Source organism: Clarias gariepinus, chromosome 16 (genome assembly GCF_024256425.1).
Source record: "Clarias gariepinus isolate MV-2021 ecotype Netherlands chromosome 16, CGAR_prim_01v2, whole genome shotgun sequence".
Taxonomy (NCBI): domain Eukaryota; kingdom Metazoa; phylum Chordata; class Actinopteri; order Siluriformes; family Clariidae; genus Clarias; species Clarias gariepinus.
In genome coordinates, this window is record NC_071115.1 from 7853652 (window position 1) to 7870162 (window position 16511).

The 16511-nt window shown below is 37.2% G+C and overlaps 1 protein-coding gene across 2 annotated transcripts in view; it reads right to left on the reverse strand.

The window, feature by feature from the left end:
- The window catches only part of plcd3a (phospholipase C, delta 3a), a 43423-nt gene that overhangs the window by 11380 nt on the left and 15532 nt on the right, over positions 1-16511 (reverse strand). For both annotated transcript variants that reach the window (XM_053514613.1, XM_053514612.1), the window contains exon 2: positions 8435-8602. In XM_053514613.1, coding sequence (XP_053370588.1) covers positions 8435-8602 — 168 coding nt within the window. The remainder of the gene's footprint in view (positions 1-8434; positions 8603-16511) is intronic.

Genomic DNA, 16511 nt, shown 5'->3' on the forward strand with positions numbered 1-16511 from the left:
ACACATTTACTGACATTGCTCTTTATTAGCTGTACTGTAGCACGTAGGTAGGTTGAACAGGCGACGGTGTGGCAGTGGTACAGTAGGTGTTTCTTCTGCCATGTGGAAGCAGCGCGTTTGATTCCCACCCAAACCTCAGCCCCTGATTAGTTTCAAATCCGGATAAAATGAGAGGGTTGCGTCAGGAAGATCATCCGGCGTAAAACCTGCACCATGTACTATATGTGTGGCAACCACTCAATGGGAGCAGACAAAAGACCAACAACAACAACAAAGCTAGGCTGATAATTACCAGGGTGTACAGTATAAAGTAGACTGCTTGTTTGTCACAAATTCAGTAAAGGAGTCAGACATTTCATTCCCGATGTGTTAATCACTGATTAGCTTGCTGTTGAGATCTCATGGAACTTCAACTGAACAGTTACAAAGGAAGCAGCATCATGATTTACTGTGTGTGCATACAGCATATGAATACGTCTGTGTGTTCTCCCGGGTCATAATCCGTGCCCCATCTCCCACCAGATCTGTTTAGCAGCTGGGCTTCAACTTTCCACACTTCACAAATCTGTTCCACGATCAGTTCAAACAATCTACACATCTATAGTTCATTCATAATAAATCTGGTCTCCAGTCTGTGGTACTGTAGCAGTGACTTTGTGACAAACAAAGGTGCTCTGTAACAATGACGCCTTTGAACTGGTCGCACTACAGAAAAAGAAAAATCCCATTATGCTCACTTACACAGACACACCCACACACCCACGATTCTCTGCTCTTATCTGAAGGCCTGAGGAGTGTAGCTTGTATGAATTCAGAAGCTGAAACCAGATGCGCTTCCAAAGACACCAGCTCTGTGGATGCTCTGGAGCATGAAAAACGAAAGTACTAAGCAATTATTCATTCTTATTCTATTGATGTTTTGCAGTCATGTAACAACTATGACGTCAATTACAACGTTGGGCGGCAGAAGTACACTTAACCGACCATAGGCCACTAAGTTATTCCCTTGATGATTATGTTCAAAGTGACATACCGATAAAAGAGTAACCTAGCAACCGATAGCTTCTGTTGTGCTGATTATTTCCATATGTTGTGGTGTACTTCATAACTTATTCAAAAGAGAGTCAAACATGTGAAAATAGATCAAGAAGAAAATAACGATAGTAATTTACAGAAGTTTGATTAGTTATCAGAACGTGATTACCTCAAAATGAGTACAAATATGTAATTCCTAGATATGATGGCTTTATAAAATGATGTGCAGGTAACGTTAACTAATACTGACATCTCAAGCTCCCTGATTAACTGCTAACTAACTGTTCCGGGGTTAAATACTAAACAACGTTGTTTCGCACACCAAGTAGTTCCCTTGATCAGGTTAGAGAGGGGATTTGGGTTTCTTCCTTTTGTTAGACGCTAGTTAGCTTTGTCGCTCACATTAGCCTTGAAAACACAATACGGAGTTTAGATAAGTCATTCAGAGGCAATTCAGAATGACTTACAAGCAGTTACTAATGAGACAAAGTGTTGTTTAAGATGTTAGCAGAACATCAGCAAAACACATCTGCTAACCAAACGTTAGCAGATGTGTTTTATTACTGAAAGCACACACTAGCTTTGTATGTTGGTTTTGTCATTGACATCTGGTAAGTAATGTCAGGTGCATAGGGTCAGTATCTACTGTATTGTAACAGGGAGCCCATACCAGGACGCTAAAGGAAATGAAGCAGGCGACACCCTGGACGCAGTATTAACCTATTGCAGGTCCCAAGCGCGCACACTTACACATCCAGTCATAGACAATGAGCAATTTGGAAACAACAATCAGCCCACAATGCAACCTATAAGTCCAGTGGCGAAAGGGGGTGGTGGGGAGGAGGGGTGGGGGTGGATGTTGTGGCGGGGGGGAATGGGGTTGGCATACCTGGACGAAACCCACAAAGTTAAATAGCATGGCATACATGGTAGCAGGTAATTAACAGCAGTAAAAGTTTAGCATTTACTGCACTGCTATGTACAGACATAACTAAACTTATAATGGGGAAACTGTAGTTCGACACAAGTTAGACAATAATGAGATAAGTTTGTAAATACTGTAAATTTCATTTGTGTTTTAATCTTCTTAATGGTCTTTAGAACTTGATGCATGGCTAATAATTTTACCCTCGTGAATTGGTGACCTTTGTTGGCAGAGCAGTGTATTATAAGTGTGAATTATTGTAAATGTAATGACTCTCCCCTGAGCTAATGCACATTTGTAACACGTTTCCGAGCACTGACAATGACGTACTGAGCTACATTTAGAGACTAAGGAATGAAGTGATTTGTTGGGAAACTGCCAGATTCATGACATGCCTGAGTCACAATCATTACAATTAAACACTTAATTGTAGGGATTAAACTACAGAATAATAGTAGGCATTATTTAGATTAGGAAAATACAATTATATCTGGAATATGTCTAATCAGAATAAGAAATTCCAAAAAAACGTTTAACAGCAACTTTAAAATTAACTTCCTTGTGGCGTCTGACTTTATGGATTCATATCTTAATGTTTAAAACATTCTCCTTGTCAGGAAAAAACTGATAACGTCATGTTAATGCTGTAAACATAAATATATGAATAGGCTTAAGAGTTTTAAATCTATGGTGTCTGATCTGTCAGAGGATTAATAATAGATACCAGGGAACCAGCTGCTGCTTTAAAAAAAAAGAAAAAAGAAGCACAGGTGGCTGTTATAAAACTGTACGCACTATCTCCCCAAAAAAGGGAATGGGAAAAGGGTCAAATTATTGAGCTGCATTAGGCAAGGAAAACAACTAAGGAGATTTGAAGTCTGGAACTGGGGTAAGAACCCTTCTATAAATTATCTAAACCTGGAAGGACTGTCAACTTTGTGGTCATTGATAGAGATTACTTTGACACTTGGTTAATTTGCAAGCTTTAATAGTGAAAGTACAGTATAAGCTTCTCTATACATAAGCAATGTAAAGGAAAACTCACAGGACCTGGACCAAACAGCTGCATGGCCATAAACCCCATTAGTTAGAGATCTTCACAAGGATTGAACTTTGGAGCAGTGAAAAAATATTGCGTGGTCTGATGAGACAGCAACGTTGTGTGGCAATAAAATCAAGTCAGCTGATGACCTACTGTAAATGTGCTGACTCACCAGGTTATCACAGTTTTACTTCACGGATGGCGAAGGCATATTCAAGGACTCAGATTGTAAAAGAATGGTTCCCAGAGCAGGACGAAATGGTAGTTACGGTATATTTTATTGAGGATCACAGTGGGAGCTTATTCAGGGGTTAGAGAAAGATTTGGGATTCAGGCTTGTGTTAAAAGCTGGATAGCATTGTAGCTCGTGTTAGCCATGAAACACAATGTTAAAATGACAAAACATTAGCATGTGTGTTTTCTTGCTGAAAGTCTGTCAGTGACTGGTTTTGTATGTGGGTTTTGTCACTGGCGTTTGATAAGTATCATCTCTTTTGCCATCCTGAAACAGACATTGTCATGTTAGGTGCAAAACATTCAGATTAGAAGCTAGCTAGCTACTTCAAATTAGTTGTAAAATGCTACTGAATGAAAGAGGGTGTTAAATTCATATTACCATGTCTTTTAAACCCACCATGGAAATTTTTTTTATAAATGCATTATTTTCACTGCATTCATATGCAGGAGTACACATTATTTTGTCTGAACACCAGGTTGTTAGCCAGCTAGCTAACTGTTAATGGTTAGCAATGCCTCTGGTATTGTGCTACATTTTGACAGGATGGATAGCTATTAAACAAGATACTGAAATTCTATTTGTGTGTTCCTGTGACAAACATGCTAGTTTAATTTTAGTTAGTAAGCAAGCTAGCAAACGGGACTCGCAGAGGGACAATGCGGTACTTTCACAGACATTGAAAAATACGATCAGTGCTGCTGAAGAGTAGTATTGGAACTTGTGCTCAATCACCTGACTGACACGAAATGAATACTGTACACCAGCTAAATAGAGTTTACGACGTGACTACATGACCTCATTACCTAACCCCTTATTTCAAACAAATTGTCAAAGGGCCACATAAATGTAATAGATTAAAATTAGAACTGGAAAACCATATGACCCCATCATTCCACCATGAGCGTGCGAAGTGACGCAGATATGTGTTGGGTTGCTATGAACTTGCGATGGGGTACATTAAAGTATGAAAAGCATGAGTGTTGGTGCCAAGGAGCGTGTGTATGGGAAAGCTGTTAATATAATGTTACCTTGAACTTGCACATTTAGTTCCAATCATTTAACAGCACTGAAATGCTTTACGATTAATTATAGTCGGAGCAAGGGAGATGTTTAATCATCAAGAAAAACAAGCCTCTGTTTATTCCTCTGTTAGAGAAAGAGGGAGAGAGAGAGAGAGAGAGAGAGAGAGAGAGAGACTTTGTTTTCCAAACCACAAGCCGTTCTCAGAATTTTGTTTCCACAGATCTGCATGGTGGACATCTGTAAGCTGTGGGTGAGAAGGTGTGATTGGTGCCATAGCATTCCTGTGCTCAAGTAAGGCAGCCTCGACAGGCTTGTGGAAAGTATCCAGATTCTTTCACATTCAGATGAGAATATGGACTAAATGAAAATGTGCACCTAATCACTTAATTAAAAAGCCTGACAAATAGACACAGAAAACTAACAACAAAAGCTAGGGGGAAAAAATGTCTGAATTTTCAGGAAAACAAGCATTTATGTTTTTGGTTTTGTGCAAACATAGGGTGCTCACCAAAGTCAGTCAGCATGGGGATTTCACAGCATTGCTAGCAATTTCTGCTAAAACAGCTGAAGTGAGGTGTCTGGCTTTCATCCTTCTTCTGGAAGGAACAGAACTAACTTACTGCTTGCCGTCCTTCAGAGAAAATTTTGATAAAATCGCATTTAGGTGGTCGCAGAAATGTGTTTTTCACCCAAATAACATAAGATGTCATTTCAGAAGACAGATAAAACCCAATTGCATTTATAAATGTGAACACTCATAACTCATAATCATAAAAATTGCAATGTGGGTTGCATTGTGAACACAGCCTAAGAAATTCCAGATGTATTTTTTTTTTCTGTTTCGGTGTACGAGACACTTCTTCCCCCTTCATGTTTTCGCCTAATTTGGAAGTTACGAAAAGGTTAAATTGTTAAGGCATTGTATTACTGGTCAGAAGGCTGAGTTCAAATGCCGCAGTTGTATCTTCCAAAAAGACCTTTAACCTTCAACTGCTCAGTTGTATCCTATCATTAACTGTTGGATATAAGCGTCAGGAAATAAGATGTGGCATTAGGTGTTAACGTTGGAGGGAAGGTGATTAGCCTTACTGTAGGAGTTAAATGTAAATGTTTGAAATATTAATGATTAACTAAAGCAGCTTTCAAGCATAAGGCTTATACTCAGTATGTTATGTAGTAGAGTATTAAACAGCACATCTAATATCAGCAACCTAAGACAACCTCCAAAATCCTTGGCATAACCATCCAGGGCTGAAAAACAGATAAAAAATTCATTATTCTAAATGTGAAGGGGAAAACATCTTGTTTATCAGTGCTGTGTTTTTTAAAAACCAAGAATGTACTGTATGCTAATACACCACAGAAATATGCGGCAGCACATATTTCAATAAAGCACAATCCAATAAGAAAGTTCGGTCTATGGTCTAATCCATGTGGTTTATGTGATGCAATAAAATATCTTTCACCACATCTGGCTATCCACCAGTACACAGCAAGCCTCTCTCTCTCTCTCTCCATAACCTGATACCCGTCCTCGAGTATAAACTGTCAACAAGGGATCTCCAGATTTCTCTGTAATTAGCTTTCTTCTTCTACCTGACACCAGGTATATCCCAGTTTCTTGCTGTCTGCATGGAAATCCCATCGCCAGGTGTTCCTTTTGTTTGCCCTCTTTTTCCTCTTGCAGTAAGGCTTCTATGTTAGAACTTTCCAGCTGTTGTTTGACACTGGTTTTCATAGTGTGTGAGTGATCCATCTTTATCTTATTCTTCCAATTACACCTAATACTGGAATTTGTTGTGTCCGGCATTCATAGCATGTTACTGCTGATCCAGTGGATATTACAAAATCCTTCTTCAACTATGCAGACAACTTGGCGCTGCTGTCCCACAGCCACTATCAAATGCAAGACAAGACACTTGCAGCAACCTCCTCATAAGTAGGACATGGTAGGGGTTGAAAGATCATGAGAATGAATACAAATGATCACACTTGAATGAGCTGGCCCAAAAACTAAAGCCTTTTGCCATTTTGACATATATCACATATATCACTTGATGAAAAGGGAAACAGTTAGTGTTACCACTCCATTGGTTGGGGTTAGGAGATCGAATCTTGCCTCTGGGCTACGTATGTAGAGTTTGCAAACTCTCCTGTGCTTGGTTGATGGCACATACAGTAGTTTATAATTGGAAATGCTGATTTATGGCTTTTAAAATTAGCCTAGTATTAGCTCTTTTTCTAATGCCATTTTCCACAAGTTTGCACAGCATAACAGCCTAATATTAATTAGTATGCATGGGACATTGGCAACAGATTTACGCAGCGTAACAGTTAGCCTAATATCAGTTTTTCAGTGACACTGTCCATGTCCACTAGTGGTTAGCACTGTCGCCCTGCACCCCCAGGGTCCGGGTTCGATTCCCAGCCATGCTTGGTTCCTGTCTCTGTTTGCATGTACAAAGTGAGTATTTAAGGTTAAATTTTAAAAAATGATCATCAATAAATGGTACAGCGAACATCAAAATGGACAATCTAAGATTGTCTAAGACGAGTCGTCCATTCTAAAAAGAAGGCTATGTTAGATGTTTTTTGGTATAAACTGTGGTATTATAGCTTCAAAATATTGCACGTTTGTTTCGGGGAGGCCTTCTGGAAACACAGCTGATGTGTATATTACAAAGGTTCATGGTATTCAAAGAGTGCTTGCACAGCGCTGTAACCTAAATAAGCAGCATGTTTCCTACTCAAACATAAGCCCTTATTTACCAGAACATATTTACCCGAACATCTGAAATTAAACTTCAAGCCAACAGCTGGTGAGAAGGACACCAAATATGTATATGAGCATGATGATAAATATGACTATAAGTATGATGCCTCTATGGTTAGGGTTGTGTTTCAGTGACCGAAAGGTTATGAGTTCAATTCCAATGCTGGCCAAAGAGCAAATCCTTAAATTTTCAGTGACTTCACTATTACATGTGCCTGCCTTGTATTGGAATTTTGGTTGTAAATCCTGAAGGTTGTTTTATTCCAAGTTTTTATAAATTCTGTAGTGTTTTTAACAATACTAAAGTTGAATCTTTCCGGGAAAAAATACTTTGGGATGTTCTGTTAATTACATAGTGTTTTATTTCCCTTATTCTACAGCAGCTTACAAGCTTGACAACTTTTTTTCGCTAATAAAACAGTAAAAACAAGTCAGCTCCTATTAAAGTACGGTACTGCAGCTACTGTACAGTATGTTCAATCACCAGCCTCACCTTTTCTCTCTCTTGATGACATTTCTGTGCGAGAAACCACAAGACCTCTGACACTGGAGACTCCTTCCAAGATGTTACATAAATATTTTATCCCCGCAAAAAGTTGACAATATTAACAATTACACTCCTTTAAAAACCTATTTACATAGAAGATACATCATACAAGTCTATAGATGGAATAATCTATAAAGAATAAAGAAATTCTTTAGACATATGGTCCAAACTGTTTTTACTGTCAGTGTATTTATAATCTTAGATTATGAAGATGTTTGCACAGACAAGATTCCGATATATAAATCAGGTATAAACTAAAATCTTCATTACTTTTAGCCATGCAAATCCTCAAAAGCTGATTCGGCACACAAAGTTATGCCCAAATTTTCATTGGGTTAAACAATGTATGTGGTATTTTCTTTTTCTTAGATCACTTCCATTTTCAGAATTTATTTTTTCAGATATTGAAATACACAAATCCAGTCAGTTCTGTTGAAAAAGGAGCAAAAGTGGTTGTTATTGGAGATCTTTCCTTTTATGATTACCTCTCGGGAACAATTACTGTACGTCCTGCTTCCTACATCTGATAAGTAGAGGAAGTTTTCGATTTTCTTTCTCTAAGAATGTAATCTCCACTCCACAGCTTTGGAATGTGACTTTCTTTTTCATAAAAAACTTGTGCTGACCAAATACACTGTAAGATATAACACTAATACTTTTCTATTTAAAATATTTTAGTAAGACACGTCAGAATATTTATGTTCTTATTTCTATAGTGTCAATGTGATACCGACTATTAAGTTGCAAAATCCGAAACATAAAGTATTTTTGTACGATTTCCTTGTGGTCTTAAAAAAATAATTTGTTGTTGTTTTATTCTTTCGCGTGAATGCATGCGTGTATACACTCACAGGGCTGGCGTCTCTTGGCTTTGCGAGAGGTTTTGCTGGACTCGCACCACACAGTGACGCAGTCCTCTAGCAGCCGGAAGCCGCGGTGTTTCTGCCAGCGTGGTGAGCGTACCTTAACCATCCTGGAGCCCTGCAGCATCACACGCACGTCCTCATCGTCCAGCAGGCCTGCAGACAAACCACACACACAAACGCACACGATAAAACTTTGCAAAAAAAAAGTAAAAAAAAACTATGACGATTAACTTTCTAATCCTACAAAGAAAATCTCTTTTACTTTCCAACATTTTCCACTTTGCCTTTTTGTATGATTTTTGCCAGAGAATCCTGTGAATGCGCTTTAGCAAGAAACTACTGCCAAAGTTTAAATAGTAAAAGTAAAACCCTATGATTAAAAGTATTCCTGTTGAAGTATAGGCTGCACTCAGGGAAACGGTTCTTCCTGCTAAAGCTTTAGAACCATCTTACACTATTAGTGTGGAGGAGTAAAAGGAGTAAAAGGAGTAAAAAATATAGTATTTTAAAGGTAGTTAAAGGTAGGTCTAAAGGTAGTTATTTACCTAGTTAATTAAACGAACAACCCATAATCTGTTAATAATAAATAGTGTTTGTTGAATTGTTTTACAAAAAAAATATCGGACTTGAGGTTGTGATGTTGTACTTGTAGCCGGGCTGATATTTAGTACAACAGCACTCCCATTTATGTTAGATGACTTAAGTATAATAAAACACAATATAATACAATAATGTAGAATATCAACAACATCATGGTACTTAAATTATTATTATATAATTATATTCACATTCACATATTTTCCTTATTATTTTTGTAACATATAGTGTATATCTTAATAGAGTATCTTTCTTCTAAAGAAAATTACATGAATTACGTTCACTAAGCATGTGCATTTAATGCATAGACTACCAGTCAAAGGTTTGGACACACCTATTAATTCAATGTTTTTCCTGATGTTTATTTCTTTTTACATTGTAAAACTATGATGAAGGAATCCAAAATATGCAATAATCTTCTTTGAACAGTTGATATTGAGGCGTATCTGCTACTTACGCTCTGTAAATCCTTCATAATGTCTCTAATCTGAGATGCTGTTTATTAATCTGTGATTTTTGAGGCTGGTGACTCTAAATGAACTTCTCCTCTACAGTAGTGGTAAGTTTTGGTCTTGCCTTCCTGGGAAGGTCTTCATGAGAGCCAGTTTTATCATGGGGCTTGTATATGATCTTATATTATATAATAATCTTTAGCAGGACCTCAATGTCCTAAAATAACAACTGACTGTTGTTTTCGTTGTTGTTACTTGATTACATAATTCCATACATTATTTCATAGTTTTGAAAAAAAATATATAATAATCCAGTATTACTCCAGACTGTGGAAAATAAATCACTAAACACAAAAACACTGATTAAGAAGGTGTGTCCAAACTTTTGACTGGCACAGTATATTTAAGCAATATCACACGAGAGGGAGTGCTGTTGTGCTGAATATCAGCATGGCTATGATGTGAACATAAGAATGAGAAGGAAGCTTTGCTTATTTAACCAGTGACTTTGCTCCATCAAAACATGTCCTTCTGTGACTGGCGGAACTAAATACCCGCGACTGCTGGAGCTGGCGACCGACAGTTATTGTAATTGACAGTTGTGAAAGTACTATGTAGCCAAAAGGTGAGGAGAATAAACCATGGAGGTGGTGGAGAGTCCTGTAAATCTTGTAAGTTGCACATTACAATTTCACTTATTCCAGTTTAGAATATCAGCTAACCTTCGGGTTCCAAGATTAAATCCCAAACCACGTTAAATGAAAAGCTAGTACACTATGGTTTACAAAAACATGTCCATACACTATGGTTTACAAACACCATAGTGACCCCTTTGAGTAGGGGTTCGAGAAAGATTTCGCCTTGTGTTAGGCGTTAGCATTAGCTTTGTAGGTCACCTTAGGCAAAAATAAAACCACACAGATGGTTCAGAGACAATTCAGAACGATGGAGCAATTCTGAATAAGTAGACAAAGTATTGTTTAAGCGGACATAACATTGTTAGATCTTGTTTTCTTCTTTTTTCCAGTATTGTGGACCGCACTGACCCACTCTGGGACTGAAAGTTAACGATTGTTACCACACCTGGGACGCGGCATGATACACAGCGTTAAATATCTCTGTACTGATACCGTCTCGCGGAATGCCTCTCATTAAATCAGATCACTCAGTCGGAACTAGCTGGTGTATAATCATATATAATTATTTATTAATACGTATAAAGAAAAAGAAGCAACATGTGACAGTCCCGTGTCTCTAATAAACTCTCTCATATGCGGTTTTCTTACAGGAGTAAAGAAGTCTGTATCCAGACCCTCTATGCATAGTAAATTACAAATGACAATACTACACGCAAACACTCACACACACACTCTTTACGCCCTGTCCCGACAGTGAACATGCGTTTATGGGGTGCTGTGTCAGTAATTAGTGCTCTTCCCAACACTGACTCACACACTTTTACCACAGTAGTAACAGTTGGGTTTTGGTGTAAACATTTTTAAATGTCAAACTTTTGCAAAAACAGACACACACTACGCTTTAGTACTGTAGGTCAGTGTGTGTGCTGTCATGAGACTGAGATGAGGTGTGTTCACAAGATTAGGCTGCTGTGAGTCAAATACTAATGACTGACTTTTGAGGTCAAATACCAAATAGTAATGACTAAAAACAGAGTATGGTGTTAGAAAGAACCTCAACAAAAGAGGAAGAAGAAAGAGAAAAGAGTGAATGTGTTTGTGAGAAAGAGAGAGAAAGAGAAAGACAATGAGACAAAGAGAAAGACTGATTAGATTTGCAGTAGAGTAAAAATAACATAAGGAGAAAAGGCATTTGTGTGTGTGGGTGTGTTTGTATTTTAAAAAGCTGCCACATTAGCGTTGTGGTCATGCGGAAAGAAAAGAAATTGCTATCCAGTAAGGGAAGATGAGAAACCAGACTGGCCCTGGCAGGTCGAGTGGAACTTCCATTAGTTCTTAAAGGCAGGAAGAACGTATTATGATTGATGGATAGGATATAGTGATGCCTTCGGCAGAGACGTTCACTCCAAACAGTCTCATTCTGTAGGAGTAAAGAAGTAAACAACACAGCAACCCAACTTCCAAACTTGTTCGACTGGTGCTTTAACTTCAGATATTTTTCTTCATTCATACAGTAGATTTCATCAGTTTATCAGATAAATAAAGGCACCGAGACGTTTTGGTGCTAAACACGTGGTTCTAAAACTCATTTCTCTGCAATTAACTTGCTGGAAGGCAACTGTACAGTATCTGGAAATAAAACCTACCCATTGTAGCATAGTTTATACAGTAGAGCTGTCAATCATATTCAATTCAATTCCATTTTTGATTTATAAGCACTAAAGTTCACTATCTGATTTGCCTCAAGCAAATATATTTTGTAAAGGATAAGAAGTATTAAAAATGATTTAACAAACATTGAAATGCTTGGTAACTTGTGATATCATACAAAGCTATAATATTCTCAGTATGGCGAAGCCATAAGCGGACTGCCTACATCATGTCTGGAACCCTGGCCTCCCAAAAACCCTTTAAAGGATGTGGAAATAGTTTTGAGCAAGGCAAGGTCAGGACTGTAAGGTGGATGTTGCTAAATTCCAAGCCAAGTTCGTGTAACGTGCAAATGGTGTTTGTGAATAATTGTATGTAAAGTTCTTGTAGACTGATGCATCTCTCAAGTAAGTTGATGACATGTTAATCTTTTACTCAGTGAGTGGTCACAGGAACGACTGCAATGGGCTTTGAACCACCTCGTCCCAGTTTGACTCGAACGCCCGTCATAATTTGAAAAAGTGTAAAAGGGGAAAAAACAATCAGGTAGACGGTGATAAAGAAAAACAGCAAAATGCAGATTGTTTCGAAGAAAACTATTCATACTAGCTGAACCCAGTTTTACATTAAGCGTACAAGATTATGCATGAAAAAGACTTTCATTTTTCAAACATTGCTTATTTTGCATGAAATAAAGGGGTGTCTTCACTAAAGTGTTTTCCCCTCGCAAAATAATTTCTTTATAGATATATATATTTTTTAATTTAAAACCTTGCTCCATGTCGAACATAAATTCTGAGCCACAGGTTGCGGATCACTGTCCAATCACACTTAGTTTAGAGTCAGTTCAGCAGTGCAGGCCTTCTCTAAGAGGCCGATCCAAAAACATTTTTGGATTCTACTTGAGGCAGGAGCTAAACATGGTATTAAAATCTTCCAGACGCCACTGTAGACATCGCATTCACCGACCATTCATCACTGAGCCCAAAGGAGTTTCCATGCCATACGGCACACTCAGTTCCAGAATCAACAATTTTAGCGGAGCCACAGTTACAATTTACACAAGCGCAATTCAGAAATCCTTAAATAATGTGGGGTTATATGATACAACGATTTATTACATAATATATTATATTATATCACTCATAAAACGCCTAGATTTTAATGCTAAATTTTGAAACTTACTTGACTGTCGGCTAAGGATACATTTGTGAACTTTTACCGTGGAAACTTTTATGTAACCTATTGCAAATTAAAAGAAGCAACCTACATATTATGTTTTGGCATAATTCTAGGCAAAATATAGAGAATGTTCATAGTGACCTCAGTTTCTTTTCCAATATTTTGTTTTTTGTAATATATGTTCAAAAAGAAATATGAAAAGAATGTATTAAAAACACCTGGATTTGCAAGGAACATGCACAAAGCCAGATTAAGCTAAGAAATACTTTTCAAAGAATCTACTTCTCATACCTTTTCTGCTCCTGGTGTGTGAAACATGGCAAGATGTCCTGCACTATTAATGCTCCGATGATAGTGTAAGCCCAATAAAAACGAAGTGTGGAAAATCCTGGACACTTTTGCATGTTGTGGAAAGTGGTGAAGTATTAAGATGCAGCCATGGTTTGAATTTTGACCAACTAGTAAATGGCTGACAAGGAAGAATGTTGTTACAACACAAATTAAGAAAACAAATAAGCCTATATGGAAAAAATTTTGTCATCACCACCAGGCAGTAATTTATCGATTACATTTAGTGTACAATGATAATGATTAAATCAAAACCTTGCCGCTTTACGAGCACTTTATAATTATAGTGGGGCAGATTGCAGAGTAATAGACTGGTATAGAGTACATCTTCTATACTCAGACTAGACATGGACAATTTCCTGGATCCCCCAAAGCGTGTTCTGGCATCTTCTTGCCACTCCATGAGTCAACCAGCCTTCTCTCACTCATCCTTACTCAGCAGTGGTGTGGGTTTCATTTTTATTTGGAGGGATATTTTTACCCAGTTTATACTGCATTAAAAATGTGCTGGTAATTTAATACACAAACAATCTACGTTTAACAGAGGACACTTTACAGTTACACAGTTTGTGACCCACTACTACAAGAACTATGTAAAATGTACTAACTTAAAAAAAAAAAAAATGTATATAGCTATACAGTGTATATATACTGTATATATTTTATTGGGAAGTTAAATTTGGAAGTTAATGCAGATAGTGATTTCACAGACTTAAAAAAATGTTTTACTACATACTTTCACATTTTTTGTAAAGCCCCCTGTAATAATAAAGCTAAATGAGCATACAGTACATTGGAAGAATGAGTTGGTGTTAGTGCTTGAACTCCTGTGCAAATGGTTTGAGCCAGACATTTCTTTTTTTTTTTTTGCTGATGCCTTTTTTTTTCAGTCACAAAGGGGTCAGGAGCAATTTCCTAAGCAATACCTGAGCATTTTCAGTGGAATATCTTTGATTTGTTAAGCTACACAGGGACCTATTGAAGCATAAAAAATATCTAACTTAAAAAAAAGTATTAAAAAAAATCTAACTTAAGGTATGAACCAGTGAGAAACAGGTGATGATGACAGATTATCAGACCAGTGATTAGTATACTGGTAATGTTAAATGCTGAGTGGTTGGAACAGACAAGAGGGGAAATGAGGTTGCTGCTGCCAATTTGCAAAAAATGCTGCACTTTGCAGCCTGTTGCATTAAAACATGCTTTTTTTAAATAATTGTAATCTACAGTGGAACCTTGAATTACGAGCATAATTCGTTCCGGAAGTGGGCTCATATTTCAAAACACTCATAAACCAATCGAATTTTTCTATTAGAAATAATTAAAACTTAAATTATTCTTAACCTTCATATACATTTATAGTTTAATTCCATTCTTATTTAATTGTTTGTTTGTTTTCTCTTTCTTTCTTTCTTTCTTTCTTTCTTTTCTTTTTTCTTTTTTTTTTGCATGCAGAACTAAAAAAACTTCCAGCTCTATATTATTATTATTATTATTATTATTATTTTTCTTCTTTTTTTAGATGCCTGGTGTCTAGCCTTTCTTATACATGTAAAGCTGGCTTGGAGTTAGGGAGGGGTGGGGTGGGTGCTATAGGGTTTATAAGGGGGTCATAAAATCTACAGTACATAACAACATTACATGTTTACCCTGTTATATCCCTGTTTAAAATCAATAAAAATATTGTTGAATAAATTATTCGTGCCACAGCTCAAAAAAATAAATACATAAAAACAAAACAAATTAACCTGCACTTTACCTTAAAAAAAAAAAATAATAAATAAATCCAGACACATAAGTCTTTCCGTTTGTGGGCGCAGGCACTGTGTATGTGTGTGTATGAATTGCAAGAGAGAGAAAAAACGTTGGCTCAGTTGTGATTACGTGACGCTTGGCGTCAAAACAAGACGCGCATTCGTGATACATGATACTCGGTACTCGTAAACCAAGACTTGTTCGTTTTCCAAGTCAAAATGTATAAAAAAAATCTTTGCTCGTCTTGCGGACCGCAAGTTTGTGTGTTTTTTTTTTAAATATAATATGCAGGTTTTTTTTTACAGGAGTAAAGAAGTCTGTATCCAGACCCTCCATGCATAGTAAATTGCAAATGACAATACTACACGCAAAAACACACACACTCTTTACGCCCTATCCTAACAGTAAATGTGCGTTTATGGGGTGCTGTGTCAGTAATTAGTGCTCTTCCCAACACTGACTCACACTTTTTTACCGCAGTATTAACAGTTGGGTTTTGGTGTAAACATTTTTAAATGTCAAACTTTTGCAAAAACAGACACACACACAAGGAGCATTAATAATAAAAAATATAAATCAGTGTAAATAATTAAAAAAAATAAGGGGTGGCTCAAGATAATTGCACAATACTGTATAACTTTTGTAGTGTGGGTTGCTATTACCACCGCTGTAACAAAAGAAAAATTGACCACCTGGCTATGCTTCACGGGTCCTGACCTCTTTGTGAACCCCTGATTTGAGACATAAAGTTTGGTTTTTATTTAAATATATAAATAATCAAAATCAAAAATCAATAGTTAAGTAAACTAGATTTTCAAGATGTTGAAAGAAATCCAGAGGAAAAAAGCAGTAAAACACCCCAAAAATCTGTCTTCGTCTCTGGGACAATAGTTAAAGGTCATTCCCAATGGGATAGAAAGAAATTTAGACAAATCCTTGCTGAGCATCTGGTGGATTCATCTGGCACCGAAGTGAAAGCACAACAGCTTTACCTTTCTTGCCGCTATGAAGTTAAGAAATAATTTTCTGCAGAAAGCCCAAGCAGTTATTTCAGTCTACTTAAAGCCGTTAAGTATGGCATGACAGTCTGTAGCAGAAACTGTTTATGGAGTGATAAGCCCTAGTGTGAGGTTTTTGGTTCATACAGTAATTGCACCAGTACATCAGAGAATGAACTGGACAGATGATGAAACTCTGTGATGGGGTAAATGATTTCGCTCAATGCTCGATTTAAAGAAAGAGGAACAGATGTTAATTCATCATGCTGTACCTCTCGTAAAACAACTACTGTACAGTAGGTGGTCAAAAAGGAGCACGGGGTTAGCACAATAATGACTCCCAAAACACACTGCAAATGCAATTAAGATCTGGTGTAGAAGTCGGTTTGGAGATTAAACAACAGCAGAATTAAATCAGCCATTTCTGACCACTGCCATAAAC